Consider the following 25,345-nt stretch of genomic DNA (forward strand, 5'->3'; position numbering starts at 1 on the left):
TCCACGTGACTGTAGGGCAAGCGATGACGCCCCCCCAAGCAAGCCGCTGAGTTGCAACGCCAGCATCCTCGCCATCTTGTCCATAGACAGGCTCACTAGACGCCTTCCTTTTCAGCTTGAGGCCGTCTCGGGCAGCGAACCAGCACCTGTTGGTGTTTGTCTTGATCGTTGTGCGTAGTCCTTCAAGATGTCAACCAGGACGGAGCGCATGTCCGATAAGGCTCAAAACGAGCGGAATGCCAAGCTTCTCAAAGAATTGATGGCTCGAGCAGACAATCGTCGCTGTGCAGACTGCCGTAAAAAGGATCCTCGATGGGCTTCGTGGAATTTGGGCGTGTTCGTTTGCATTAGATGTAGCGGGCACCATAGGTCCTTGGGAACGCACATCTCTAAAGGTAAGTTGCTTATCTGGGCGGATTCCACTTGGAGAAAGGATGGCAGCAGAGGCTAAACACCATTCGTTATGTTTTAGTTAAATCTGCGGATCTTGATTCTTGGACGGAAGAGCAGGTTCTCAATATGGCCAAGTGGGGTAATGCTAAAGCAAAGTAAGCAAGCACGGGCTGTGGACTGTACATTTCACGTATCTGATGGTACTCACAATGCTCTTTGGAAATAGTCAATATTGGGAACATGATTTGCCTTCAAACTTTACGCCTCCCGAAAGCAACATTGATCATTTCATTCGGTCAAAGTATGAAAGAAAGCAATATGCTATGAAGGGACCGGTTCCGGACCCGGAGACGTTGAAGCTTCCGGATGGCGTTTCTACCACCCCTGCTAGTGCAGCTACACAGCCCAAACCAGTCGCTGTTTCCGCCGCTCCAGCCGCTCAAGCTCAGTTTGCAAATTTTGCAGCTGCCCCGGCTGCCCCAGCTGCCTCGACACCGGCCCCATCTGCTGCACAACAGTTGTTTGATGCTTTCCAGTCACCACCACCACAGCAGCAACCGCAGGCTCAACAGCAACCGTCTCAAGGAGATTTGAAGAACTCTATTCTCTCACTGTACGGTAATGCTGGATCGTCGGCACCAAGTAACCCTGCGAACATCTCAGCGGTTCCCGGATTTGGTAATTTCGGTGCATTTCCACCACAACCCCAGCCAGGAGGATTCGGTGCGTTGACATCACCACAACCGGTATCCAACACTTTTGCTGGCTTTCCGCCCTCCAATACTGGTTTAATGTCACCAGCTTTTGCAAGCGGCTTCACCAGTGCACCAGTTCCGTCTCAGTCGCCACCTCAGAATCAACCCCTTGGTGCCCAATTTTTTGGGGCTAGTCCCGTACAGAAACAGCCTAGTACCATGGGAGGGATACCGGATTTTGCGGGATTTAGCTCAGCAGCTGCTGGACAAGGAGCGCACAACCAAGGGCAAGCCAACCCTTTGGGGCCTACGTCCGACGATTGGGGCGCTTTCCAGTAGTATCTAGCGGCAGTTGTTGGGCTTTGGTGTTGTGACCAACGTTGATCTGTCATGCACAATAGATGACAGATACCGATTTGCGTGCAGTGTTGATACACTTGTCACTACTTTGCTTTGAGTAGCTCTTGCACCTACGGCCTGAACATTATCTACAACGTGACTTTCACATTTCTATTAACTGTTAATAAACTCATTAAGTACTAATTAGAAACAAGAGCATGCAGTGAATGCATGTGATTAGGATGATGCTATCAACAAATAATGTTAATATAATCCGCTCGCTCGTCCCGAAGCCATTCCAGCCCAGGCTCGCGATGCTTAAGGTGGTTTGACGCTATTGTAGACAGGTAAGAGCTAGTCCAGATGCAGCATACAAGGTTATTCAGTTTACCTGGTTCTCCTGATTTCTCGCGACTCTGTTCGTCCTCGCTAACTCTTTGATCATTTGTGTCATCATCATCACCGCACTCATGGGCAGCGCGAAGAACAAAGCAGGACGAGCAGGCGTGACAGCGAAGGTCGATTTCATGTACTTTTGTTCCATTAATTGTCAACGTTTTCACTCCGCACACTATGAAAAGTAATGAGAAATTTGTGGTTGATCTTGGGGCGTTACTTATTCAACCCTCGGTGAATGCGCATACCTATCATGTCACAAGTATTGTGCTGAGATAGCTGGGTATGACTTTTCTCAACGGTATCCAATGATGTATCTTCCCCAGCTGCTTTCTGATCTTTCGCTTCATCACTTGTCTCAACTTTGTCTTCGCTCTGCTCTGTCTCATTGGCGCCCCCAACGGCCGTAACCCAACCGCCACCATGTGCGTCCTTTAGAAACGATAGATTATGGGGATCAAACGACCCACGAAACGACGTCCACCCGTTTTCACGCGCCATCTTTTCCCAGATGTTGCGGAGGGTTTTAACAGAGACTGGTGTTTCGGGTGTATCTTCAGTATGACAACTTGAGTGCGTAGAAAAAGGTCGTAGATGTGGAGGTGCGGGAATAGCGAGATGGAGTGGAGTTGGAGGTTTGAGTTTGGGTGTTGCTGTAAAGGGCCGGCTGCGGTATGGTACGCTTGTCGGTGTTGGCGATGATGGAGTCGGTGAGGATGGCACTGTGGTATGTGCTTCAGAGGTCCGCAAGAAAGGATTGTTTGCTGCATCTCGTTGAGGAGAAGCGGGTACGACTTTCTCGGCACTAGGGGCCACGGGGTTTGAGATCGTTTTTGCCAGATCGGCATCTTCTTGCAAAGTGGCGATAATCTCTGCCACCTTGCGTCGAGGTTGCTCGCTATTGGTTTCTGATTCTTTTGTTGTCGGTGAGACCGTTGCAGATGGTTTAGCAAATGTGTCGTTTGACGTCGAATTGTTCTTCACAGTGCACTCTTCTGATTTCGGCACCTCTGCCCGGAGATTTACCCCAGGTAGACGCCCACCATCTTCACCAGGCGAAGCTTTCAAAGGGCTTTTAACGGGTGATGACGATGAGGACCAGTATAAAGGCCGATCGGGAGTCACTGGTCTAACGCCCGCATGCGTTTTGTCATCTGCGCTTAAGCGGGCAAATTTGGAGGCAAGCACCGAGACAGGCTGATAAACCTCTTCCTCTTCAATAGGCTCAATGGGAGCGCGCAACATAGTGAAGAGTTTCTGGAGACTGATGGACGAAACTCTTAGTAGCAGCCAGTGAAAGCGACACGATCTGGTCTTAGTTGCGTTATTCCCCGATGTTACTAGTAATAGTCTAACTGGTGCACTTTTCGCATCAATACGCTTTTGCTCTGCCGGGCCTGACTTGATATTTCTTATGCACTAATATGCACTTGCCATCAATCAGCCGGTTATCAATGCAGTGCTGCGTTTCTATAGCATCGCTGCATCGTCCAACCATCTTGTTTGCCAGCACGCTCCGACAGGCTTACACTATCGACCTGCGCCCCAGTTGTGGGTGATTGCTTTACATAAGCCATCTGACTTCAGGACAAAACACCTATCAAGATAAAAATGCTACAGCCTCACTAGTAATACAGCATAACAGTACGGATTTAGTGAATCAGGCAAGAACGCCCAAAGGATCACGTTTGCGTGAAGCAGGGCCGGCTCTAAACGAGAGAATTGGCGATGTGTTCACAAGGATTAGGTTGCTGCTGCTGCGTGCTCGCATTATTCGCACGACTTCTGGCCATACCCACAGAATGCGACCTAAGGTAACTGAAGACTGTCAATGACTGGCATTTTTAATTCTAGCACATCCTGCAAAGCGACACTGTTCAAAGTCCGCCGGTGTGATCGAGGCGCTTTACGCGGATTTAGGACTCTGCTCTTGAAGTTATTCTTGCCAGTATCAGTTTCTTTTCCTATTCCACACTATACACCTGAATCCATGTCCAGTTCCGCTGGTCACATTTCTCAGTTCAGCTTCACTGCCATATGCCTTTCAGATGTCAAATAAAATAAAATCGTCCCTAAAGTCAAGGCATGGGGATTAGCTCCTCTACCTGCTTTACCCTAACCTCAAACCTGAAACGTAGGAATCCTCCAACTGCTAGATGACGGTGAGGCAATGCTTAATGCGCCTGCAGGATAACGATCCAACTTTCATGGCGAGCTGTATGGTTGCATTGTTCAGCCTTCCGATATGCACAAGTTCGGAAGTTCGGACTGGCGGATAATCCTCATTCGTATAAGACAGCATATCCATCAAAGAAGGCATCCAGTACAATATCATGCGGGCGCTCGCGTCTGGGAGCCTCCGAGACATCCTCATTATCCCTGATCCCCTTCTATCACCAGGGACCATATCTCGCGAGGATGGGGCAGGACCCACTTGTTGGGGAGTTATCACAATTATCGTCCGAACCTTATCTCAAGTAGCACCTACTCAGACACCTCTACGCTTTTAAAGGTGACAGGAATGATGTGGATCGGCGAATGGCTTGAAAGAGTTTACGTAAATCGCGGGAATTGTGGGGCCAACAACACTCGTTATACGCCCAGAGAAGATATTTTTCACGTCCATGCTCATATTCTGGTGTATCAAGACATGGTTGACTTGATAGCTTTATGACATTCGGACTTTGTTAACATCAGCTCCCCTCGTTCGCATTTTGCGGACGATCTTCTGGAGCTCATAAGGGAGCTAGAGATCAAAGCAAACTACCGTTGGTTGTGAAAATGTTCAGTTTCCTATCAATTTTCCATGGCCTTATTCATATAATCATCATGCCGCTGTAATTCATTCTTGCTGCGTTATTCCATCAGTACCACCCATCGCCTGAGTATTTTTGGTTCTATTACGACCTGCATCTGAAAGGGTCGGGCTGGTATACGTGCAGTCCATTTGCCATTGGAAGATTTGATGAAAAAAAGTGTGAAGCCGTGTACTGGACATGGTGAAGAGACGTGATTACATCAGCTTAATAAGGCCCATTCTAGAGCACCCAGTTCCGCGCTTCCTCTTGTCCGATCTGCATTTCGTTTGCAACATGCCACGGCGAACCACAGCCTTATACTTTGCAATAGGGGCGACTATAGGCGTAGTCGCAAACCATTACCGTCACATACGCTCAGTGCCAAATCCTCCTGATAACTTCCGCTCGCTTGTCACAGCCGGTTCAACATGGGGTCTTTATCACAGGCGATTGGATCGTCCGATAGTCCTCTCTCCTGAACCCACAACAAGCGCACTTCACAGCTCAGATTCCTCCCCATCACCAAATACTTCGTTGAATTTGCTTGTCAAATCGATATTGACATCCACTCCATATAAGCTCGAACTCGCGCTTTCCTCCCCATCTGAATCGTCGTCCGAATTTGATCTTTGTACCGGAAGCAAAATTGGGTACCTATCTTTGGAATCTCTACCCAGCAGCAACGAGGCTATTTTCCATTATGAGTATCCAGGTATTGATTTTAGGATGTATATATCAACTCCAACGCCTCGGGATATCTTGCTGGGATTTGTCGACTACAGTGGAAGTTTAACCCAGGATGTCGGGTCCAGAGTGTACACGCGCATGCTGTGCGAATCTGCAGCCAGAATGTTGGAAAAGGGAGTATGGGATTCGGAGTGACACCGCCCTCTCATAGTATGATAGTTACCTGGTAGATCTGGATGACTTTCTCATACTGTACATATAATGCAAGGCGTCAGAAAGATGCACGATTGAGTCATGATATACTATTACGAAAAGTGGTATGAAAATCTTGTAGTATTTGTAACTTCCCGATCCGGGCCGGTATTATGCCCTCCAATACTCTCAAGGGCGTCATGAAATGCACAATTTACAGTTTTGCCCTTAGGCGTCTCGGATCCGAAACGGCAGCAGCAATCTGGAAACATTCCAACGCTTCCTCCATCACTCTCTCCACCACCAATTTAGCAGGCCAAATACCTTTAATTAATCCAACGCCTTGACCGGCTCCCACATGGGCAACGTTAAAATCGCCTGACTGTAATGCTTGCTCATATTTGCTCTTCCATTCCTCAACTGGTGTTCCCGATTGAATTGATTCGGTCACATCGTTGCAGAGAACACGGAATGCGTAAGCAGAGGGCCATGCAGAGTAGCCTCGTAGGACGTCAAAGGCCGTGGTGCGCACAGTGGAACGGCCGCCATCGCGGGAAGCGACCAGGCAATCCTTCGCATTTGGGTGCATGGCACTCTCCGGGGTGGCGCAGAACCGGGTACCGATGACGATACCACTGGCTCCTAGCATAAGAGCGGCTAAAGGATAATAAATATCAAGTAGAGCGAACACAACATGCCTTTGCATACCAGCTAAATGCCGTCCGTCAGTAACACCACCTGCGGCGACGACAGGAACGCGATCTCCAACCGCATCGTTGATCTCAGGTACCAAGCAAAAAGTTGAAGCGTTCACCTTGGCGCCGTGTCCACCAGCTTCAGAACCTTGTGCTACAATAATATCAACCCCATACATTTCCACGGCCTCCAGGGCCTCTTCAACGGTTTGTACTTGGGCAATAACCTTGGTGTCCGGGGATCGCTCCCTGATCGTTTCGAGGAACTGACCATAGTTACCAAACTGAAAATGCAGCACGCGAGAGAAAGGATCACTCAGATTCCCGATGGGTAGCTTCTGTGTTCTGCTATGCGTCACTTACCGAGAACCAGAGTGCTGTTGGCTTCCATTCCAATGCCGCTTCCAGCAGGGCCGGATGCTTTTCTAACCACCACGTAATAAAGCCGATGCCCAACGCTCCGCCAGATTCTGGCTTGTAAGCTTGACTTGCTTGGCGCATCTGGTTGTGAATCCACTGTGGATCCGTCGCATAGCCAACGCCTAACAGACCTAGACTGCCCGTATTTGCGACAGCCGAGATGAGGGCAGCATGCGAGACGCCAGCCATGGGCGCCAGCACAATTGGGTTGGTTATGCCTAGGATAGACGTCAATTCCGTACGGAGGACCATTTTTTAGATGCGTAGGTACAGATGAGCAGACTATGGAGATGTTTGGTCTTAGTCATCTCATATTGTTAATCTACCCCGAAATGGGCAGAGTGGGAGGATTAGTCGCGCGAAAGTGGCGCAGTCGCAAGAGATGGGGTAAGTCAGCAATGGGTACCAACATCTGTTCAACGGTTTGCTTGCTGAGACGTCACCCGTTGATTCTCCTCCCAAGGCAGACGGCAGACCCATTGTTCCTGCACCCTAATACCGAATCTCACCATAATCAGACAGCCATATGCCGTGTACTTAGACGCGACCCACGCGCACTACCTATTGTAGGGTGTGTGTGATCCGTCGTGCTTCATCACTCTATTTCCACAGATGAGGAACTGCATTGAATTTTCTATTGATTATTCATCTACTAGGGACGGCGTTACTAATAAAAGTTGCTGATGAGACCCGTAACGATCGTTCCGCTCGTCGCCAGGAAGAGCATTGAGGAAACAAAAACATGTCGAATTGACGCTTGAATTTTCCTTTTGATTCTTTTGACCACACGCGGTTGGTATCTTGCGATGTAACCATGGTATTCTATCTGCTATGATAAGCTCCAGGAGAAGTTCGTTCTTCTGTGGACGAATAGACGGATTACCAGTGTATCCCAGCCAACACGGCCTTTTTAAAGCCACTTAGGGGAATCTTTTCTTGAACTTGAGTACTCTTAGAAAGAGGACATCCAATGGAGATGCCCTCGAATATAATTATTGTAAAGCAACCAGATTTCAATGCGAGTCAGCACAAATTCATCGTTTTCTTGCTGATGCGGCGCTGTTTACATTTACTGCTTCGGCGATGTTGCATGCCACGAGCAATTGAGATAACATGGACACGACTCTCGTGATGATGTCAATTGGAAAAGATCGCTTGCCATGGAGCGAAGACTGCGAGATTGCCTTCTTATGTCAACATCTCAATTTCCGATAGAGTAATCTCCAAATTTAAACAACTTACGAGTATGCTCCATTGACGTCTGCCACAGAATTTTTTAATGTTCATGCTAAAATACTACCCAATGCAACAAAAAAGAAAGAAAAATACACAAATATGAACACCATATTGTGCTGATTTGAAACATCTTCTAAGTCTTAGACCATGTACTGTATTGGACAGCAACGACTCAAAATTCGGCGCGGTTTAAATCAAATGTATTTACAACTTCATAACTTAATCATTAATGCCTCGACTGCCGAAAAATATATAACGTTGAGAAGTCCAACCCCCCTGCAAGAAGTACTTCAAAAACTAATAGGCATGTTCCAACACGCACAATCATTCATCAACATAATGGTCAAGCATCCGAAATCCCTCCATATAGATGAACACAAAACGACCTATCAAACCAGTATCAAGACACTGGAGAGCCAAGAAACGAATAGACCGCAGACAACAGCACAAACACTACACTGGCGGATGAGAGCTTGCTTGTGGCTAAATGAACCTCGCTCGGATCACCGAAGCTTGTCTGCAACTTTTCGGCCCGAGTTGCGAATTTCCTTGTCTTAGTAGATTCCGAAATTCGAACTTTTGCTTTGCTCAGAATTCTCGGCCTGAATGCACGAAAGTAGAAACTGCTGTCATCGTGAATTTGGCAAATCCCGGCTAGTAGTGATCAGTCGAAAGTTCGGGGTGACATTTCGCCCTCATGGATAGCCCTCAAAGTCTTGACAGTCCATGCCTGCTAGCGATATCTCCCGGAACCTTGACACATCTCCAACAGATACTATGCACAGATGATTCATACCGAGATGAATGTGCGATGCTCTAGAGAGAAGCACGATCGATGAAGAAACATAGGGTTAGCGACTGAACATAAACAAGCTTTGCATACAGGCAACAGTGCTGCAAAGGGCTCTCAGTACGAGAAATTCCTATTGAAAATGTATCTCAAAATTCCACATGATATCATCTCGGAAGGGTCGTTCATCAATGGACCCCTGCAGCAAAAATACGGCACATGAGTCGGATTTCTGCTCACCTTGTATCAATCCCTGCTTATGGTAAAGCCGTGGACAAGGAGGAGGTTGACAAATGGCTCAGAGGTTGACTCCTACTTCGCAGTCATCCCTACGCACATTACATCGGATATAGTCGCTTTGGGTGATTCTGCTCAGTATCCATGCCAGGGTTGATTCAGGCAAGTGGCTCTGCGGATTTCGGGTTTCATATCGCTGCCCATCGAAGCTTTTGAGTTTTTCTATTCTTACAAGTCAGATGATTCCCATGTGACCGCCCGATTCGAACCGTATCAGCATCACTTGGGCCATCCAAGGAGTCGACCTTGTTAACATTCAGCACAGACCATCTTTCATAATGGAACGCACCACGATACCCGTCTCGATAGCGGTCCACCGTCGTGCAGAAGGTGGACAACCATCAGGAAGTAATGGTGACCCAGGTACGCTAAGATAGAGACTGGTTAAGGCTGAGTGGGATAGAACTGGTAACTAATCCGTACCGCAGCAACGCACTTCACAAGTTCAAACTACACTCGAGGCTTTTTGCTCCTCCTCTTTGTGGGCTTGGCACTGTACGGAACCTATTTGTTTCTGAATTGGCGACGACGAAAAAGTGGCTATGCATCAAACCTTGGAAGAGGTCTACTGGGGCGGTTCGGCGGCGGGAATGAAGCTCACTCTACAGAGGGATACGATCCGTTATCAAATCAGCAGTTTGCCTTTGACGAAGAATTAGATCTAGAGCTAAATTCATACAATTTCGGTGGGGAGGCCGGTGCTCATCCTTATGGTGGTGTTAAGCTTCGAGCTGGCAGCTCAGCGGCCGGATGGGAAAAGGGCGTGTATGGTTATGGGCAAGGTGGGAGAAATGCAGGCCAGCAACCAGATGGTCATTCAACCCGGTCACGTACAACCAACGCACCTTCACTGGTTGCTCATCGGTCCACTCCTATTGAGACAGGAAATGCAGATACAGAAGACGCAGACGAACTCTTGAGATGGTAAGACAGCTCTGAGAGTTGTGTAGGATATCCGCAATTCATTATGCTTTACTAAATTATCTATCCTGAAAGGGCGGAAGCCAACATACCCAGCCCAACCTCCCCACATGTATGATAACGTAAAACCCTAGCTATTGAGATTCAAGTAGAACATTTGACTTGCATACCGGTCCGCCGTCTTCAAATGCCTTCCTACCCGCGAGGAATGATCCTTTCACTGCACGGCCGTCTGATTGGGAGTTTGAGCACGATTGTGTTGCACTTGTCAACAGGTTCCACTCGGCACGTGTTTCATATCAGCACGCGCCTTTATGTCAGCAATAGCTGACTATTCTCGCCCGCGTCGGCCCTTGGGATATCGTCCAGAACAATGAGACCAGTGCCGCCAGTCGTCCTCCGACTGATTGGCATGATGATTATGGTAGCGCTAACGATGAAAGCGAAGGAAACATCGATCTGTATTGTATATGACATAAATTACACATTATTGACGCGGTGTCTGAACAGGAAAGCAGCGAACTTTGTTTCTTTCCGATCCTTTTGTGGAATCATTGGGATTCCACTGGATTTTGACAATCCGGACGGTTTTGTTCAAGCAGGAAACAGACCATCACTAGCATATCCATCGCATAATGGCCAATAGTCGCAGTTGGCACATAGTGCCAAAAGTGCTAATGTTTGCCCTGTACATTATTCAGTGCAGTGCCCCATCCTATTTGTCTTTAATCTATCAACAGAAGATTGGCTTGTCTTCATCCTCTGTCGGCATTATATCGTCTATCCCACCGTTCGTATGCATTTTCGCTGGGCCAGCTTTGTCCCTTGTGGCCGATTTGACAGGCCGTCCTCGAGTTGTTCTCGCTACATCTCTGATTGCGACGACGGGAACATTATGGATGTTCGTCTTTCTCGAATTGACTTTTGCGTCAGCATGTGGAGTTGCCGTACTGTATGCAATCACAAGTGCTCCGATCGGATCGATGATGGATGTAATCGTCCTTACGATGCTTGGGGAAGAGAGTGTTCTGTAGGTATTAAATGTGACAGAGTCATTAACGAGAATTGGGTGTACAGCTAGTTGGAAAAGGCTGTTCAATGGCCGAATACAGTGCTGCCTTTCAAGCCTCGCACTAATTTCTACCGGCACATAGGTACGGGCAACAACGTGTATGGGGTTCCATATCTTGCGGCATCGTTTCCTTTGCGGGAGGAATGATTGTCGATAAAACAGGGACATTGAACTCAATCTTTTTTGTGCATACCATCATGTGTGGAGTCTTCCTGGGTCTGCTCACGGTGGTTTCTAAACCATGGAAGAACGGTCGCAGAAGGCCATCGGTGAAACCGAAAGACGTCGCCGAAGACCTTTCCAAAGCTGACATCAAACGTACGGCAATTGTTGAAGACCCTGACCTGACGGCAGAGGAGCTACGCGAGCAGTTTGCACTTCCACCTGATCAGACCGCTCGATCTCGTCGGACCAGTATCGTGGAGGCCGCTCGTCGCGCATCGCGCCGAGCCAGTATTGCCGCCTCACTGGGTATTGCTCCTGTGACACCGGAGGAACCAGAAAAGACCGGACCAACCTTTGGATGGCTACTGGCACCTAACGTTCTTGCCTTCTTTTTTTCTAATACCCTCCTCGGAGCTGTCTTCTCAGTCATTGGAAGCTTCCTGTGGATCTATCTCACGAACGAGTTAGATGCTAATGCAACAGTAAGAGGTCTTACGGGAACAGCTCAAGTGGTCCTTCAGTTGCCGTTTTTCTTCTTCGCCAAGCAGGTAGCGTGGTGACTTTGTGTTATGAAATAGGAGATACGAGATTAAAAGTGCATCGTTTTCAGGTTATGGGACGTCTCGGTGTACGATGGAGTATCATAGTAGCACACGTTGTCACTGTCATTCGGTTCATAGCGTATCCCTTTTTGAAGCCGGGACCACTGGTATATGCCGCTTTAGGGATTGAGATGCTGCATGGTACAGGATTATCAGTCGTACCGCAAATAATCCGTCATATCCTTTGAACTTTTTGTGTTTTCTAGGATTGGCATTTTCCATGAATTGGACCGCCTCTGTCTCGTACGCTGCAGGAGTCGCTCCTAGGGGAATGGAGTTCATGGCTCAGGTTTGTCAGGAAATCATCCAACATAACCTGCACATGCGGAGACTGATACTCTACATCTATTCTAAGGGTATACTTGGCGCATTTTACGGTGGTCTAGGCTCTGGGTTGGGAGGAATCATCGGTGGTGTGATCTACAGTAAATTTGGGTCTACTGTTCTGTTCTACGGATGTGCAGGCGTAACAGCTCTTTCGGGAGTTGTCTACTTCGTGGTGCCTCCACGAAAGATGAAAATGGACCGAGATCAGGTTCCCCCAATGGAGAGGGTTCTTGACAAGCAAGCGAGCAATAAACTTTTGGATATGGAAGAAGGACTGGGCGAGGTGGACCGTTCTGCCGCCCGGCGTCCGTCAGCTGTTGCAATGGCTATGAGTTCTATGGGCCGCAGAAACAGCATGATGAATGTGTAGTGGTGTCAATATTTGTACTGATTATAGGACCTATAAATGATTTCTTGACTTGCCCTTTTGCCCACCCCGAGGTTCGATCGGCACGTGTCGGAACCTGAAAAGCTGGAGCAGCTTATGTAATCCCAATACACGTGCAAAACTTCACTGGCGTACTGAAGCGTTGGCCATTGAAGCATTCTGCAGAGACGCTCAGTAGCCGGCCCGCCAATGTCTCTGCGACGTTTTTCAAGTTTCTTGGAGAATGCCAAAGCTACAGTCAAGTTGCCAAAGCGCTCTGTGACGGTGGTTCTCGGAAATGAAGCAGCTGGTAATTCTAGTGATCTGCCTGCGGAGTAGAATTTATGAACCCAAACTTACACCCGTCAATAGACCTTGATAGCGTCGTTTCGTCATTAACATACGCATTTCTTCGTCATACATATGATGTACCCCACAATTCTCAAACGAATAGACCGACGTACATCCCAGTAGTTGCCATACCTCGTGCGGACTTCCCCCTCAGAACAGAGTGCACGTTTGCGCTTCGTGATGTGTTCCCCACAGTAGATTTTCAAAGCATTCTCACTTTCCTCGATGACATCAATCTGGACGATCTGGCGGAAAACACCGATCTTTCGCTAGTGCTGGTGGATCATAATCGCCTGTCTCCATTTCTAGAAAAGTTTGCTGGTCATGTTACTGGAGTGTTGGATCACCATAAGGACGAGGGCTGCAATTTAGAGGCAAATCCCAGAATAATTGCTCCTGTCGGCTCTGCTACGACGCTTATAGTGGAAGAGTGGGCCAAGCATCTTACGGTCAATGGAAACGTTCAGGCAAATGCTCTGGAACCCGAACTAGCACGGCTTTTACTGGGCCCAATTCTTCTCGATACGGTAAATCTGCAGGTGGAGTACGGACGAACGACGGAAAGGGACAAGCAAGCAGTCGAGTTCCTTCTCCCATTCGTGAGAGGTGCCAAGATGTGCGAGGAGGACAACCGTGCATTCATGGACCAGCTCTATACTGGGCTCCATAAAGCAAAATTCAGCGTGTCTAACTTAACCTCATATGATCTGTTGCGCAAGGATTATAAGGAGTGGAATGTTGGACCCTTCCGTCTTGGAATCAGCAGCGTTTCTTGGCACGTGGGTAGTGAAAATGGTTGGGCGGTAAGGGACGGAAACGGAGACGAAAAGGCCGGGCTTATGCAATTGCGTGCATCATGTCACAGGTTTGCAGAAGAGAGACAGCTGGACTGCCATTTGCTTATGACTGCTTTTGACTACTCCATGGAGAACCCAACCTCATCGCGTGGTTTTGAGAGGGAACTCATGGTCTGTTTCGATGGGAAGCTTGCGACGAATGTGCAAGCGATGTCCCAGATTTCACTTGCGTTAGAAGCGTCGGAGTTACAGTTGGAAGCCTTGACTGAAGGAGAGTATTACAAACAGAAGAACATCACTTGCAGCCGCAAGCAGGTGCAGCCTATTATGCAACATATTCTTGAAAATATTGGCCCGAAGTTCTAGAGGCTATGCGGCATTGTTAGACTCCATTACTCCTATACTGAAACATGAGCGTTAATAGTACTCATCAATTAATCCGAGACGTTTATACTATACTTGGGATGCGCAAAGTTGTCATTGCTCAGTCTGGTCCTTGTTATATACTACATGGGACCCTGGGGCCAGGATTGCAATTTCCCGCCTTCTCATGTGTAGTTCGAGAATATGTGCGCATCATATACTCTAGGTGACTTTCTGCTCTCGCTTAGGTAATTGTGCACTTCCGCTGCACCCGTCTCCCGGCACATAGATGGTCACCACAATCATACACTGGGTATTAGCATCTTGACTATTTATTTTTCGTCCATAGTGGCTCGGATGGTATATTTCAAATTCACGTACTTGGATTGAAAGATTATGCAATGTCCCCGCTCAGATCCTCGAAAATCGACGTGATCGGGGCTAGTACTACTTTGTACCATGGACATTTTCATGTCCCCATTGTCCAGCGCCCCCAGTGCTGTCATTACGCTTTCAATTAGGGTATGTGCAGAGACGAAGTGATATTCTGCTCCGCTTGTCTCAGCAACACTCAACTATAGTCAAGTCGCCATATTACCGGGGATTCATTTAAACTCCGACGTTGATTACCCACATTTGGCTGTCGGACTTTCTCGTCAGGTGCGTGTTAGCTAGCAAAGATACAGATGGCAGCGTGGGCTGCATTATGGAGAGAGTAACCTCTGGGCTCCCAGTCGGGTGGGTGGCACGAGTTACTGGGAAGCATCCTTGTTGAGGCCTGGTCTGATTAAAGAGCCTCCCATTCACATCTGACCCTGATGCAATATCCCTTTATAACAACAGGGATACCTCTTCCAATAGCGCATGCCATCTCCTCCCAAGGCCGGTCACCCGACGTGTTCGCAAAGTAATCCCAGGCACTGTTGGCATCCGGCAGTTCAGTTGGGCGGTACTCGTTTATGGCGACCTCTTCCTCGAACAGACGACGGAGCAGCGCTGGCGCCGGGTTGCCCACTGGTCCTACCTCGACGTCTCAACCAACACAACTAAACCCAACTGGAGTATCTTCCGCCATCAACTTACATCCGCAATCGGCTTCCCCTGCGAGCGCAGACAGTGCTCCCATCCAACAATCCCCTACCAACTTAGTGCAAAAGAGTTCTTTTGCTTCTAACTCAACGAATTCCAAGTCTTCTCTTGGAGCCTCAGGTACGTAGCAGGATACCAGCGTATTGACGACTGGGACATGGAGTAACCCAACTGATTACTGTTAATGTGCCTGCAGATCCACTCGGAATCCCACTTAACCACGTTCCTGCCTCCCGGAGTACCATTGCCTCCCGGCTTAAAGGTGCTGACAGGGCAGGGGTAAATTCAAGTCTCATGAGCAGCGGCTCAAATATCGGCAGTGGAGGAAGTAGTATGCCCCGACCCGCAGCTGGCCAGCCGATTAGGGGGAAGCATGATGTTGGGGAGTCAGGCTGGAGACGGAGCGGCGTCCCTTACCCCAGGGATAACACGCCCGCGACTTCATCCAATAACCTTGAGTTTCCGGGAGCGGGAAATGGAGGCGGAGTATGAGCGGTTTTTTCTCGAGAAGCATCAGTTTGCATGGAGAAGGACAATGTATCTGCTTTTCTCCGCGGGTACCTGCTTATATGCATATGTTATGATTCGGAGTCCTACGGATGGAGAAAACTGGGAGCACAATTATTCGAGGGAAGCCAAAGGGAGCATAATGGAGAAGGAAATCGGTGCTGCATGCCCACCTGGGTGGTTTTGGTATGTCCAATGGTACAATTCTCGATCCGGACAGTTTGCTCACTTGTTCATGTTTATTAGCATGCAATGTGATCCCGACTACATCTGCAATGCTTACCACCTCAGTTGGGATCTCGCTTTCTGGATTTGTAGTATTCTCATGCCCTGCTTACTCCTCGTAATCGCTTCGTACCGACTCCGTCCTGTGCAGCTTGCACGCTTCATTCACCTCCTTTCGTCCATATTCATCCTGGCCTACGCAGGCCTAGGTCTTATAGTACGCTACGAAGTTGTGGAACCTATGACACCAGTATTTCAACCTGCCCTCATTTGCATTATGTTGATTTTCGTCTCGTGCATGTTCATGCGACTCCGCTTCATTTACACCGTCGTGAGCATCAGTATTATCGTAGTGCTGTTTTTTGCGATTTACGCCCCGCATGTAGCGAATGATCCCGTATTATCCCCTTCGACTGCAAAGACCTATGTGATGTCGGTGCTCGCTTTGCTAGTCTCCGGAGTTGTCGCTAGCTTCAATACCTACGAGACTGAAGTTTTCAATCGAGCCCAGTTTTTGGCTTCGTACACATTGCAAAAGACGAATGCGAAGCTGACGAATCAGCTAAAAGTCCTACAAAAAGCCTACGGAAACAAAGTAGCAGATTTGGATTCGCCATTAGAAAAGAGTGTCATGTTATTGAGGAGCATGATGGCGGATCCTTCCAACAGCCCAGCTCATTTGGTCACCATTGGACAAATTCTTACCCTGCTGGCTTCTAGCAATTTACTGGCGCCCGACTTGGAGAACCAGGTTGGCGAGCTTTTGGACAACGAACAAGAGGTAGAGTGTCAAGCAACTCCCCCGCGTCTACCTGACCATTATTTCAAACTGACAGTGACATTGACACTTCTGGGAATTATTTGTTTCTTAGCAATGGCTGTTCACAGAGATTGCACCACGTCGAAAAACTCGCAATCGGTTGGCCAGTCGCCGTCGCTCTATTACTGCCGATATCTCGGCCAAGATTGACATGCCAATCGCAGAGTCGGTGTCCAACGCCAATATCATGGCCTCCTCCTCCCAATCAAACGCCAAAGGTCTTGACACCATTTCACGGGACACCGCCAGTGTAGAGCGTGTCAGCAGCGGAACAAACATGGAAAAGGCAGAGAGTGCCAATGCAATCGTGGAGAGGATCAAACAGAGTCGATCGAGTGTTGCATCTGCTGCTGAGCGGGAAAAGAGTTCCTCTTCACCGGTTCTTATAGCCCCCGCGGGAGCCTTTTTGCCAGTAAACGACGACTACTTCAATCCATCCCCAGAAGTAGCATTGCTGTTGGCCAAATCAACCGAGTTCAACTGGCCCATTTTTGACTTTTTGGATGCTACCAAAGGAAAACCACTGAGTGTGCTCAGCTTTTACCTCTTCAAGAGAGCCGATCTCTTCAGTGCGTTCAATATTCCGGTAGACATTTTCAGAAACTTTATTTCAGCAATTGAAAATGGGTACCGCACGGATTTGCCATGTAAGCATACAGAGTCGTGCTATAAGTTGTACGCAACCCTCATTCACCCTCATATTATCAGATCATAACTCGATTCACGCCAGTGACGTACTCCAATGCACCAACTATTTCCTTTTCAGCAACGATAACATATCTAAAGTTGCTGGCGATATCGACCTACTCTCTATATACGTGGCGGCGATCATACATGGTAATTAAAGCATCTCAGTATAAAACGCACACCACGAACACCTGCTGACTGCTCCTTCCCTTTCCCTCAGACCATGATCACCCAGGCTTTAATAATAATTTCCTTGTTAACACATACGACACTAAAGCTATCATGTACAATGACCGGTCGGTGCTGGAAAACCATCATTTGGCCTCTGCATTCTCGGTCATGAACAAGCCGGAGAACAATTTCCTATGCAATCTGAGCAAGAGCGACTTTAGGAGTGTCAGAGAGGCGATCATTGAGATGGTGCTGGCAACTGGTAGGTTGCTGGTATGTGTTTACTCTTTAGTTTCCGGCGCTCATCTGATTTTGATGGATTTCAGATCTCTCCCAACACTTTCCCCTGATTTCTATGTTCAAGTCAAAAGTCAGCTCCAATTTTGATCCATACGAAACCCGAGAAGACCGCATGCTTCTTTGGAAAATCCTTATTAAATGTGCCGATGTGTCAAATCCTACAAAATCATGGACACTGTACGAACGCTGGTGCCGACTCATCCTTGAGGAATTCTTCCGTCAAGGCGATCTTGAAAAGCGGATGGGTTTGCAAGTGTCGCCTTACATGGATCGTGACAATTTAAATATTCCGAGCAGCCAGAGCGGCTTTATCGAGTTTGTAGTGTTGCCACTATTCGAAGCCTATGATAAGTGGGCCCCCATACCTCCAATAATGGTGGAGTTGCAACGTAACAGGGAATTTTGGTATGTACTTGAATTGAAACAGCATGAATTTTCAGTTGAATAGCTCATTTGAATATCGCTGACACTCGTCTTTTTAGGATAATGCTTAAATCTCAAGGGGTAACTACAACCATACCCGCTTCTGGGCCGTCAGGATCTCTTCCAATGTTGGGAGTACCTCCGCAAACCGCGCCTCCACCCGCACAGCAGCTTCCTCCCCAGCCTCATGGAAATAACATACCCCCAGGTCCTCAGCAAGTATAAAAGAAAACGACGACCGCGTGTGAGACGAGCACTTTGAAGTGTGCTGAAGACAAGGGGAAGGCAATGGCCGCAATATATTTCTATGTATAGAGCTACCGGCTGGGACATTAGGATCCGGCTCTCCCTTTTTTTGTTCACGGCTACAAAAGATACCAGAAAGGACGCTGTACTAGTTTTGCATGACAAAAACTATTTACCTCGAGCTTGTTGGCGAGTCCTTGCAAATGTACCCCGGAACCATGCTCAACTTGCAGGCAAGCTTAACCACTTGACAGATAAAAATGATGGTTGCATAGAGAATGCTATCCTGGGATCGGTTGAATATATCCGACCAAAGTAAACTCAGTGCTCATGCAAAACCTGAATTTCAAAGGTGCCAAGAAAGCTTTACCCTTCAATGATTGACATTTACACCATTTATTTGAGACATTATAATACATTTTCCCACCGATCTCCCATGTAACATGTACAGCGAATATAAAAAGCCGAAATCACTCAATCTATGCTTATGCTAATCTGCACCTTTCCACTGTCATACTTTACTGTGGAATCACCGCGACTTTCTCGACGACGACAGGTTCCACAACGGGCACCGGTTCTATGACCGCGACAGTTTCCACTTTGGCTGCAGGAGTGCGCTGAGAATCAATAGACTTTTCGGCTTGCTTGGCTGCCCGATTGACTTGTTCTTCCACAGCGATGTCAGCCGCCTTCTCTTGAACGGCCTGCGCGGCGTCGCTTGTTTTCTCAGCTACGTATTGAGCGCCTTCGCTGGCCTTCACTTGTGTGTAACCGACAGCTTGGCTTGCCACCCCCTTCACTGTGCCGACGGCGACAGCGGCTGTGTCCACAACAGTGTGAGCAACAGTTTCTAGAGAGTGTTCAACCGTAGTAACAATAGACGCTGCTGTGTTGTATGCCGTAGATGCAACATTAACCACCTTTTCCTCTACAGCGTGAAGGGTTGAGGCGACAGTGTCGCGAGTTGCATTGTACGCTTGAGAAGCCTTGTCAGTTGCAAGGGTAATCGATTCTCGGGCAAGCGTCTCGGCGTTCTCGCCAACGCTTACAGCGGTATCCTTTGCATCGATTGCCTTGTCACGCCCAGCAGCGACAACGTTTTCTACTATGGTTGCGGCCTGTCCGAGGACGTTGGCAGCTGCATTGTAACCCTTCTTTTCGCCCTCGCCAACCTCGCGGGAGATGTTCGCAGCCGTGCTCCTTGCGCCTTCATAAACCTGACCTGCCTTCTCCTGAGCTACGTTTGCAGTTGTGGCAGCTGTGTTCTTTGCAGCCTCGTATGCTTGGCCAGTCTTTGCTGAAACGACATTGGCAGTGTTGATCGTCGTGTCTTTTGCAGCTTCGTACGCTCTCTCCCCGATCTGTTGCGCAGATCCGATGGCGTTGGCGGTGGTTTCCTGCGCCTTCGCAGACGCTTGGCTAGCAATGTCTCGTCCAGTCTCGTAAGTTTCAGTTGCCTTATTCTTTGCAATGTCGTATGTCTCCGCTGCCTTCTGTTGAGCCGCGTTTGCATAGGACTTGGCGACATCGGCAGTTTGAGCCGCGGTGTCAGCGACAGTCTCATAGGCTTTGTTTGCTGTTTCTTTTGTGACATCATAGGTTTCTGCGGCCTTGTCCTTTGCCACGTCGTAGGTCTCTCGCGCCTTTTGTTGGGCGGCAGTTCCGTACGATTTGGCAACGTCAGCAGTTTTGTTTGCGGTGTCAGCGGCGGTGTCGTATGCCTTATTGGCGGTGTTAGCGGCGGTTGCGTATGCCGTGTTCGCCGTATCTTTTGCTACTTCGTATGTTTCTGCGGCCTTGTCCTTTGCCACATCGTAAGTTTCTCGGGCCTTTTGTTGTGCAGCGTTTCCGTACGATTTGGCAACGTTTGCAGTCTGGTTCGCCGTTTCAGCCGCGGTGTCGTATGCCTTGTTTGCTGTGTCTTTTGCCACGTCGTATGTTTCTCCGGCTTTCCGTTGCGCTGCGTTTGCGTAAGATTTTGTAGCTTCTGCTGTTTTGTTTGCGGTGTCAGCAGCGGTGTCGTATGCCTTGTTCGCGGTATCTTTTGCTGCATCGTACGTGTCTGCGGCCTTGTCCTTTGCGACATCGTACGTCTCTCCGGCCTTTCGTTGGGCTACATCCGCGTAGGACTTTGTTTGATCGACAACTTCATTTCCAGCAGCCTTTGCCGCATTGTAAGATTCGGAAGCCTTCTTATCCGCATTGCTAGTTAGATTATTAACAGATCGCTTTGCTCGCAAGTACGCTTCTTCTGCCTGTGCTGCTGTATCGTTGGTTGCGGCACCGTCTGCCACATCTCGGCGATGAGAAGGAACTGCGCTTGGAGGAACGGCATGCAGCGGTACCGTATCATTGTAGATTGCAGCTCCTTGAGGAACTACGGGCGTGGCGATGACATGGACGGGCTTTCCGGTTTCTGCGGCGGCTTCCCGAGCAATGTGCGTTGCCTCCTTAAGTTTTCCAGAGGCATCGAGGTAACGGTTTTGCACGTTTTGATTGGCACTTTGCATTGTAGATGAGTTTGTTTGGTATCGGTTGGTGGTAGTTGTGTAAACTGTTGTGTTTGTGTTTGAGTGTGTTGAGAATTAATGGGTTGGGGAAGAGCAGAAGATGCATCCTTTTTATGTGTTTTCCTTGTAGCGAGGGAGGAATGATGTCAAGATGCGGCAACCGGAGCGGGAAACGGGATGCAAAAACGAAATACCTCATCGCCTCGCTTCGTTCTTCCTAAAGGGCCTTCGTCTTCACTTTGCTTGCGGGTGACGTCAGCGACCAGCAAGTTCGTTGGCTGTGCCACATACGCGAAGGACCGTGCCACCCCTGCCACAACTATCACATGCCTATGCGCGTTTCTGTCCTTTAATTCAAAGCGCGAAGGGCCCAGGGAGGAAGGAAGCCTTCAGTTTGCAATTTGCAGTTGCTGCCATCTAGACCTGTTCTATTGCCGATGTGCACCCGCCAACAGCGACTCAATGCATGTGCAAAGCGCGTAACTGAATCGGCCCGTCGGGGTTCAAACATCATGACGACATTGCCTCATTGTGAATATGGTCTTCATTGCGCGTTCGATGTCGTCTCCATTGCGTTAACCACGTAGATTGCATGTCATAGTTGGTAGAAATTGTCACTATACTGCATCCAACTACCTTCCCCCACGCTCAATTCTGATCAGGTATAGAATCCTATGCAAAAGTACTTCCCTATTCACGGCGCTACAATATTTGATCTGCGCTTGAGCAGCATTGTCCTGCAGATCGTGGCGCCTCTACCTACCTCGTATCAGGTACACACTACTCAGCCCACAATAGTGGTAGAATTTAGTTTGTTTGAAATACCCAAAAGCGATGTGTCAGCAACCAGGTGGGCAAGATTTAAACCACAAATATTGATGCATATCTGCAAATCGACAGTAGCTAACCAAAACATTAGCCAGAAGTTGCGTGGCCGATCACTCCACCACTGATCAATTGTTGGCCTTGGCAGACGCCTTGATGATACGGAGGAGGAGAATTGAGATTTGAAAGAGGTAAAGGAGCCCTTCATAAAAGAATCATAATGCTCAGTAACCTCCTTGGACCCGTCATACTCCTCATCCGTTTGTTTATGTTAATGTGATCAAGGGCGGTTATGCTGGTTGGCTGTGTGGATGCAATCAACCAAACGTTAATTAATTAACTTTTCACATGCCGAAAACGAACAGTTGAGAGTCACGTGATGCTTATGTCCACACAGGGGGCTCTGCGTGACCATCTCGCTTCCCCTTGCGTTTCCCCCCCCCCCCTCCCCCTGTCGTCGTCGCTGTCCTCGCCGTCGTCATTGCCCCCATCGTCGTCAAAGTCATTTTTGTGTGGAGAGCTCAATTGGCGTAGTTTTTTTGCTACGGGCAGTTGCTGTCGGCTATGCACGTATCCGCAAACGGCAATTGGAACTATACCAGAGAACGCTCCGCTGATTTTCAGCAACTAAATGACAGAAGCAACCACATACATGAACAACTCATCCTATCAACTGGGAACAGGTAACTTGTTCATTTTGCGCTCCGTGATCAAGTATAAGGATTCTCATTCAAATTGTAGATGAGACGTTCTTTTACGGTTTCGAAGACGGACTGGGTGCTCACTTACTGTCAGAATCTGAGCAAAAACAATTCGCCGACTTTCTAAATCAACTGAGTTCAGACTCAGCGTCAGCAGCTAGTGTATTGACATATCAACAGCTCCCGTCTGCAGCAAACTACTCGGGTGGTTCCTTTACAGATCCTTCCCTACCTCTTGCGCTCCCAACAGCCAACGCTACTCCTACGCCTGCCTTTCCTCAGCAGGTGTCCGCAGGTCGGTGGACAACACAGCCCATCCCCACACAGAACCTTGGACATTTTGCTCAGAATGGCCAATTGGTGTCAGCAGTTCCGTATCTCTCGAATGACCGAATGTCAATCGTAATTCCAACAAGCACTCCACAAGACCGTCAGTCGAAGCCCGCACACTTTCAGCGAAATCTCTCCCAGCATCACTCTCCATCCCCTCAGAAACCGACTCCGTCATCTGCAGTCAGTAGTTCATCCCACGCCATTTATTCGCAGGACGAGAATCCGCCATCATCATCAGCAAGACGGTTTTCTCACGTATCGTCAGGAGGATATCCAATACTTGATACTTCCCGACGAGTCTCTAGCGTTAGGTCGGGAACATTGTCGACGACTCCGAATCAAGGGATGCAGGTACCCTTCCATGCTTCGTCATCGGCTCCTGCTTCTTCTCTGCATCAAAATCATACAGCTGGACCGAAATCGGTTCATACGAGTTTCTCGTCGCAACATGTCCCTGGTCCTAGTCACAAACAAGAATCCCCTCACCCGAGACGGCATTCTACAGCGGAAGGGGAACATACCTTGGTGCAGCAACCTTCGTCGCAAACATTTCATTTACCGCAGGCTGGCCAATCAGAAGGTCCGTCACAAACAGCACCAGTCGTAAATCAGCGCTCACCGACAGGAGGGTCACAACTTTCCACACCCATTCCACCCTTCCCTCCCCCAGCCCGTAAGCGCAAAGCTTCCACGACCGTTGACGCTAGCTCAAAGGTGAACCCAAAGCGAAGAGCGTCAATCATCTCTCAAGGATCGTCAGGGAGTGCCTCGTCGCAAACTCCTGGCGGAACTGGGACCTTTATCGCAGTGGATCCGGGTAGTAGTGATGCCAAGACCAGAGCGGATGCAACTAATGCGAAAAAGTCGGGAAAACAGCTGTTGACAGAGGAAGAGAAACGCGCCAATCATATAGAGTCAGAAAAGAAGCGCAGACAAAATATTCGGACGGGCTTTGATCAGTTGGTCGAGATTGTTCCGACGCTGAGTCAATGCCACAGAAGTGAAGCGTTGATTTTGCAGAAAGGTGAGGAGTCTTGTGTTCGTAAGGAGTAATAATGTCGTCATCAATGCTGATGCTGGCATTGTTATCAGCTGTGGAATACGTTCAATACTTATTGAGACAGAAATCCGACCTTCAATCGCGGATTTCCCACATGCGGAACGTATTGGCAGAGCCGGATTATACCCAACCTTACCCGGCATCGCAATATGTTTCAGCGCAAGCATATGCAATTACGGCTGACGAGTCCTTGCATGGAGGAAGCGGAAGTGCGAGCGGATACGTATTAGGTGTTCCACCACCTACCGGAAATTATTCGAATTCTCAACCGCTTTATCCCATGCCAGTTCACGCAGTCTCGATGCAACCTTATCCAGCACATCCCAGCAGGCCACCCCCACCAGTTGCAGGCGGATGATCCAGGGCAAGCAAAGCACAATATCTGGTTGGCATCCACACCGCACGCAACTATACTTTTAATCGCGGTCTGCTGTTGTATGTAATATTTCTTGTGTATCTGAGTAGAATCCTTTGTTTTGTAATGCAATTTTGACACTCCTATCTCGTACAATGGAACCCACGAACATATGTTCAATGTCTATCGTACAAATCTAACCGTGCGAATAACCAGATACATGTACAGGACAGGCCAATTACGCGGCGACTACAGCAATCTCGTGCAAGTACTGACAAGAAAGTCATTAGTTTTGCATTCTATTGGCCATTAATCTCAAAACACTTACAGATGCCAAAAGTTTGATTCCCTCAATGTAGTTGGTCTTGTCAATTTTTTCGTTGATTGAGTGAGCGCCATCGTCAGCTCGACCCATAGGAAGCAAAAGAACCTGTAACACGGTGATTAAGACATGCTCCCTTCAGAGTCGACGTAATATACAGCAACGTTGCAATGAGCGCATACGTTTTTGTCCAAGGCTTCCTGGAATGTCAGAGTTACAGGGATCGATCCGCCTTCACGTGTCAAGTCCGGCTTGACTTTGAAAACATTTTCGATCGCCTTGTTCGCGGCAACTGGATGGAGAAATAGATGAGGTTCAATACACCAGAGTGCTGCGGGTATCGTAGCAACAAAAGAAACAAACCAAAGTTCCAGTGGTTTGGGTCTGCCACCCACGCCTTGCCGGCATGTCCACATTCAACCTTGATAGTATTCTTGCTTCCAAGCTTTTCAAACTCTTCTTTGATATATTTCTCAACCAGTTCGGTGATTTTGGCCGGATCCATATTGGGTACAGACCGGATGGAAAACTTGCCAATAACTTTTGCGGGAATGACTGTTTTAGCGCCAGGAGAATAGAAGGCACCTTCGATACCGTGCAGGGAAAGAGACGGGAATCGCCAGCGTGCCATAAGTGTTTCCTTTTCGGTGTTGAAAATGGTTACTTTAGAGTCCATTGCATTTTGGATATCTGAGAGGTTGAAGTCAAGGCTATCGTAAAGCTTATCCTCAGCCTCAGTGACGGGTGCCACGTCGTCATAAATCCCCGGAACGAGAATCTTTCCGTTGGGTGAAACGAGTTTGGACATGACATGGAAAAGATCTGTCATAGGTTCGTGCACGGTTCCGCCAAAGACACCAGAATGAAG

General features: G+C 48.4%; 11 protein-coding genes across 11 annotated transcripts in view; 7 read left to right on the top strand and 4 right to left on the bottom strand.

Annotated features, from left to right (window-relative positions):
• Window positions 1-59: 59 nt before the first annotated feature.
• SPPG_05766 (uncharacterized protein) lies at window positions 60-1,730 on the top strand. The gene is made up of 3 exons (XM_016753977.1): window positions 60-395; window positions 473-548; window positions 620-1,730. The coding sequence occupies exons 1-3, from the start codon at window positions 188-190 to the stop codon at window positions 1,425-1,427; spliced, it is 1,092 nt and encodes a 363-aa protein (XP_016606829.1). The 5' UTR covers window positions 60-187; the 3' UTR covers window positions 1,428-1,730.
• SPPG_05767 (uncharacterized protein) lies at window positions 1,573-3,314 on the bottom strand. Its single transcript, XM_016753978.1, has 3 exons — window positions 2,072-3,314; window positions 1,819-1,998; window positions 1,573-1,761 (listed from the first exon to the last, which is right to left on the bottom strand). Exons 1-3 carry the CDS (start codon window positions 3,066-3,068, stop codon window positions 1,679-1,681), a joined length of 1,260 nt encoding a protein of 419 aa, XP_016606830.1. The 5' UTR covers window positions 3,069-3,314; the 3' UTR covers window positions 1,573-1,678.
• A 1,394-nt stretch (window positions 3,315-4,708) lies between these two features.
• On the top strand, window positions 4,709-5,668 carry SPPG_05768 (uncharacterized protein). Its single transcript, XM_016753979.1, has 2 exons — window positions 4,709-4,798; window positions 4,866-5,668. The coding sequence occupies exons 1-2, from the start codon at window positions 4,789-4,791 to the stop codon at window positions 5,501-5,503; spliced, it is 648 nt and encodes a 215-aa protein (XP_016606831.1). The 5' UTR covers window positions 4,709-4,788; the 3' UTR covers window positions 5,504-5,668.
• Window positions 5,589-6,908, bottom strand: SPPG_05769 (uncharacterized protein). The gene is made up of 3 exons (XM_016753980.1): window positions 6,559-6,908; window positions 6,209-6,479; window positions 5,589-6,157 (listed from the first exon to the last, which is right to left on the bottom strand). The coding sequence occupies exons 1-3, from the start codon at window positions 6,865-6,867 to the stop codon at window positions 5,715-5,717; spliced, it is 1,023 nt and encodes a 340-aa protein (XP_016606832.1). The 5' UTR covers window positions 6,868-6,908; the 3' UTR covers window positions 5,589-5,714.
• Window positions 6,909-9,216: 2,308 nt separating this feature from the next.
• On the top strand, window positions 9,217-9,977 carry SPPG_05770 (uncharacterized protein; the record flags this gene model as incomplete). Its single annotated transcript, XM_016753981.1, has 3 exons — window positions 9,217-9,301; window positions 9,367-9,862; window positions 9,935-9,977. The coding sequence occupies 3 exons, from the start codon at window positions 9,217-9,219 to the stop codon at window positions 9,975-9,977; spliced, it is 624 nt and encodes a 207-aa protein (XP_016606833.1).
• A 517-nt stretch (window positions 9,978-10,494) lies between these two features.
• SPPG_05771 (uncharacterized protein) lies at window positions 10,495-12,395 on the top strand (the record flags this gene model as incomplete). The annotated part of the gene is made up of 5 exons (XM_016753982.1): window positions 10,495-10,889; window positions 11,014-11,644; window positions 11,707-11,839; window positions 11,905-11,987; window positions 12,054-12,395. 5 exons carry the CDS (start codon window positions 10,495-10,497, stop codon window positions 12,393-12,395), a joined length of 1,584 nt encoding a protein of 527 aa, XP_016606834.1.
• A 139-nt stretch (window positions 12,396-12,534) lies between these two features.
• On the top strand, window positions 12,535-14,013 carry SPPG_05772 (uncharacterized protein). Its single transcript, XM_016753983.1, has 2 exons — window positions 12,535-12,702; window positions 12,765-14,013. Exons 1-2 carry the CDS (start codon window positions 12,603-12,605, stop codon window positions 13,904-13,906), a joined length of 1,242 nt encoding a protein of 413 aa, XP_016606835.1. The 5' UTR covers window positions 12,535-12,602; the 3' UTR covers window positions 13,907-14,013.
• Window positions 14,014-14,369: 356 nt separating this feature from the next.
• SPPG_05773 (uncharacterized protein) lies at window positions 14,370-18,548 on the top strand. The gene is made up of 9 exons (XM_016753984.1): window positions 14,370-14,563; window positions 14,747-15,112; window positions 15,189-15,685; window positions 15,746-16,505; window positions 16,597-17,191; window positions 17,253-17,381; window positions 17,452-17,664; window positions 17,729-18,107; window positions 18,185-18,548. The coding sequence occupies exons 3-9, from the start codon at window positions 15,366-15,368 to the stop codon at window positions 18,348-18,350; spliced, it is 2,562 nt and encodes an 853-aa protein (XP_016606836.1). The 5' UTR covers window positions 14,370-14,563; window positions 14,747-15,112; window positions 15,189-15,365; the 3' UTR covers window positions 18,351-18,548.
• Window positions 18,549-18,730: 182 nt separating this feature from the next.
• Window positions 18,731-21,083, bottom strand: SPPG_05774 (uncharacterized protein). The gene is made up of 2 exons (XM_016753985.1): window positions 20,168-21,083; window positions 18,731-19,981 (listed from the first exon to the last, which is right to left on the bottom strand). Exons 1-2 carry the CDS (start codon window positions 20,879-20,881, stop codon window positions 18,890-18,892), a joined length of 1,806 nt encoding a protein of 601 aa, XP_016606837.1. The 5' UTR covers window positions 20,882-21,083; the 3' UTR covers window positions 18,731-18,889.
• A 1,023-nt stretch (window positions 21,084-22,106) lies between these two features.
• Window positions 22,107-24,346, top strand: SPPG_05775 (uncharacterized protein). Its single transcript, XM_016753986.1, has 3 exons — window positions 22,107-22,389; window positions 22,448-23,764; window positions 23,833-24,346. Exons 1-3 carry the CDS (start codon window positions 22,338-22,340, stop codon window positions 24,156-24,158), a joined length of 1,695 nt encoding a protein of 564 aa, XP_016606838.1. The 5' UTR covers window positions 22,107-22,337; the 3' UTR covers window positions 24,159-24,346.
• A 47-nt stretch (window positions 24,347-24,393) lies between these two features.
• SPPG_09306 (metallodipeptidase) overlaps window positions 24,394-25,345 on the bottom strand; it is a gene marked incomplete at both ends in the record, with an annotated part of 2,209 nt that continues 1,257 nt past the window's right edge. The window contains 4 exons of the mRNA XM_016757465.1: window positions 24,394-24,426; window positions 24,484-24,585; window positions 24,660-24,769; window positions 24,841-25,299. Of these exons, the coding sequence (XP_016606839.1) occupies window positions 24,394-24,426; window positions 24,484-24,585; window positions 24,660-24,769; window positions 24,841-25,299 (704 nt within the window). The remainder of the gene's footprint in view (window positions 24,427-24,483; window positions 24,586-24,659; window positions 24,770-24,840; window positions 25,300-25,345) is intronic.

The sequence above is a fragment of the Spizellomyces punctatus genome, assembly GCF_000182565.1.
Source record: "Spizellomyces punctatus DAOM BR117 chromosome Unknown supercont1.10, whole genome shotgun sequence".
Lineage (NCBI taxonomy): Eukaryota > Fungi > Chytridiomycota > Chytridiomycetes > Spizellomycetales > Spizellomycetaceae > Spizellomyces > Spizellomyces punctatus.

Bases quoted from the DNA above. Each gene is read 5' to 3' on its own strand.
- SPPG_05766 (XM_016753977.1), top strand. From the start codon at position 188: ATGTCAACCAGGACGGAGCGCATGTCCGATAAGGCTCAAAACGAGCGG. The intron at 396-472 runs GTAAGTTGCTTA...GTTATGTTTTAG, and splicing joins GGGAACGCACATCTCTAAAG to TTAAATCTGCGGATCTTGAT. The intron at 549-619 runs GTAAGCAAGCAC...CTTTGGAAATAG, and splicing joins TGGGGTAATGCTAAAGCAAA to TCAATATTGGGAACATGATT.
- SPPG_05767 (XM_016753978.1), bottom strand. From the start codon at position 3,068: ATGTTGCGCGCTCCCATTGAGCCTATTGAAGAGGAAGAGGTTTATCAG. The intron at 1,999-2,071 runs GTATGCGCATTC...TACTTTTCATAG, and splicing joins CAATACTTGTGACATGATAG to TGTGCGGAGTGAAAACGTTG. The intron at 1,762-1,818 runs GTAAACTGAATA...TGTCTACAATAG, and splicing joins CGAGAAATCAGGAGAACCAG to CGTCAAACCACCTTAAGCAT.
- SPPG_05769 (XM_016753980.1), bottom strand. From the start codon at position 6,867: ATGGTCCTCCGTACGGAATTGACGTCTATCCTAGGCATAACCAACCCA. The intron at 6,480-6,558 runs GTAAGTGACGCA...CTGCATTTTCAG, and splicing joins CAACAGCACTCTGGTTCTCG to TTTGGTAACTATGGTCAGTT. The intron at 6,158-6,208 runs GTATGCAAAGGC...ATTATCCTTTAG, and splicing joins TGACGGACGGCATTTAGCTG to CCGCTCTTATGCTAGGAGCC.
- SPPG_05772 (XM_016753983.1), top strand. From the start codon at position 12,603: ATGTCTCTGCGACGTTTTTCAAGTTTCTTGGAGAATGCCAAAGCTACA. The intron at 12,703-12,764 runs GTAATTCTAGTG...ACCCGTCAATAG, and splicing joins TCTCGGAAATGAAGCAGCTG to ACCTTGATAGCGTCGTTTCG.
- SPPG_05773 (XM_016753984.1), top strand. From the start codon at position 15,366: ATGATGTTGGGGAGTCAGGCTGGAGACGGAGCGGCGTCCCTTACCCCA. The intron at 17,665-17,728 runs GTAGGTTGCTGG...GATGGATTTCAG, and splicing joins TGAGATGGTGCTGGCAACTG to ATCTCTCCCAACACTTTCCC. The intron at 18,108-18,184 runs GTATGTACTTGA...TCGTCTTTTTAG, and splicing joins CAACGTAACAGGGAATTTTG to GATAATGCTTAAATCTCAAG.
- SPPG_05774 (XM_016753985.1), bottom strand. From the start codon at position 20,881: ATGCAAAGTGCCAATCAAAACGTGCAAAACCGTTACCTCGATGCCTCT. The intron at 19,982-20,167 runs GCCGCAGAAACA...GCAAAGGACAAG, and splicing joins ACGATGTGGCAAAGGACAAG to GCCGCAGAAACCTATGATGT.
- SPPG_05775 (XM_016753986.1), top strand. From the start codon at position 22,338: ATGACAGAAGCAACCACATACATGAACAACTCATCCTATCAACTGGGA. The intron at 22,390-22,447 runs GTAACTTGTTCA...TTCAAATTGTAG, and splicing joins ATCCTATCAACTGGGAACAG to ATGAGACGTTCTTTTACGGT. The intron at 23,765-23,832 runs GTGAGGAGTCTT...CATTGTTATCAG, and splicing joins AGCGTTGATTTTGCAGAAAG to CTGTGGAATACGTTCAATAC.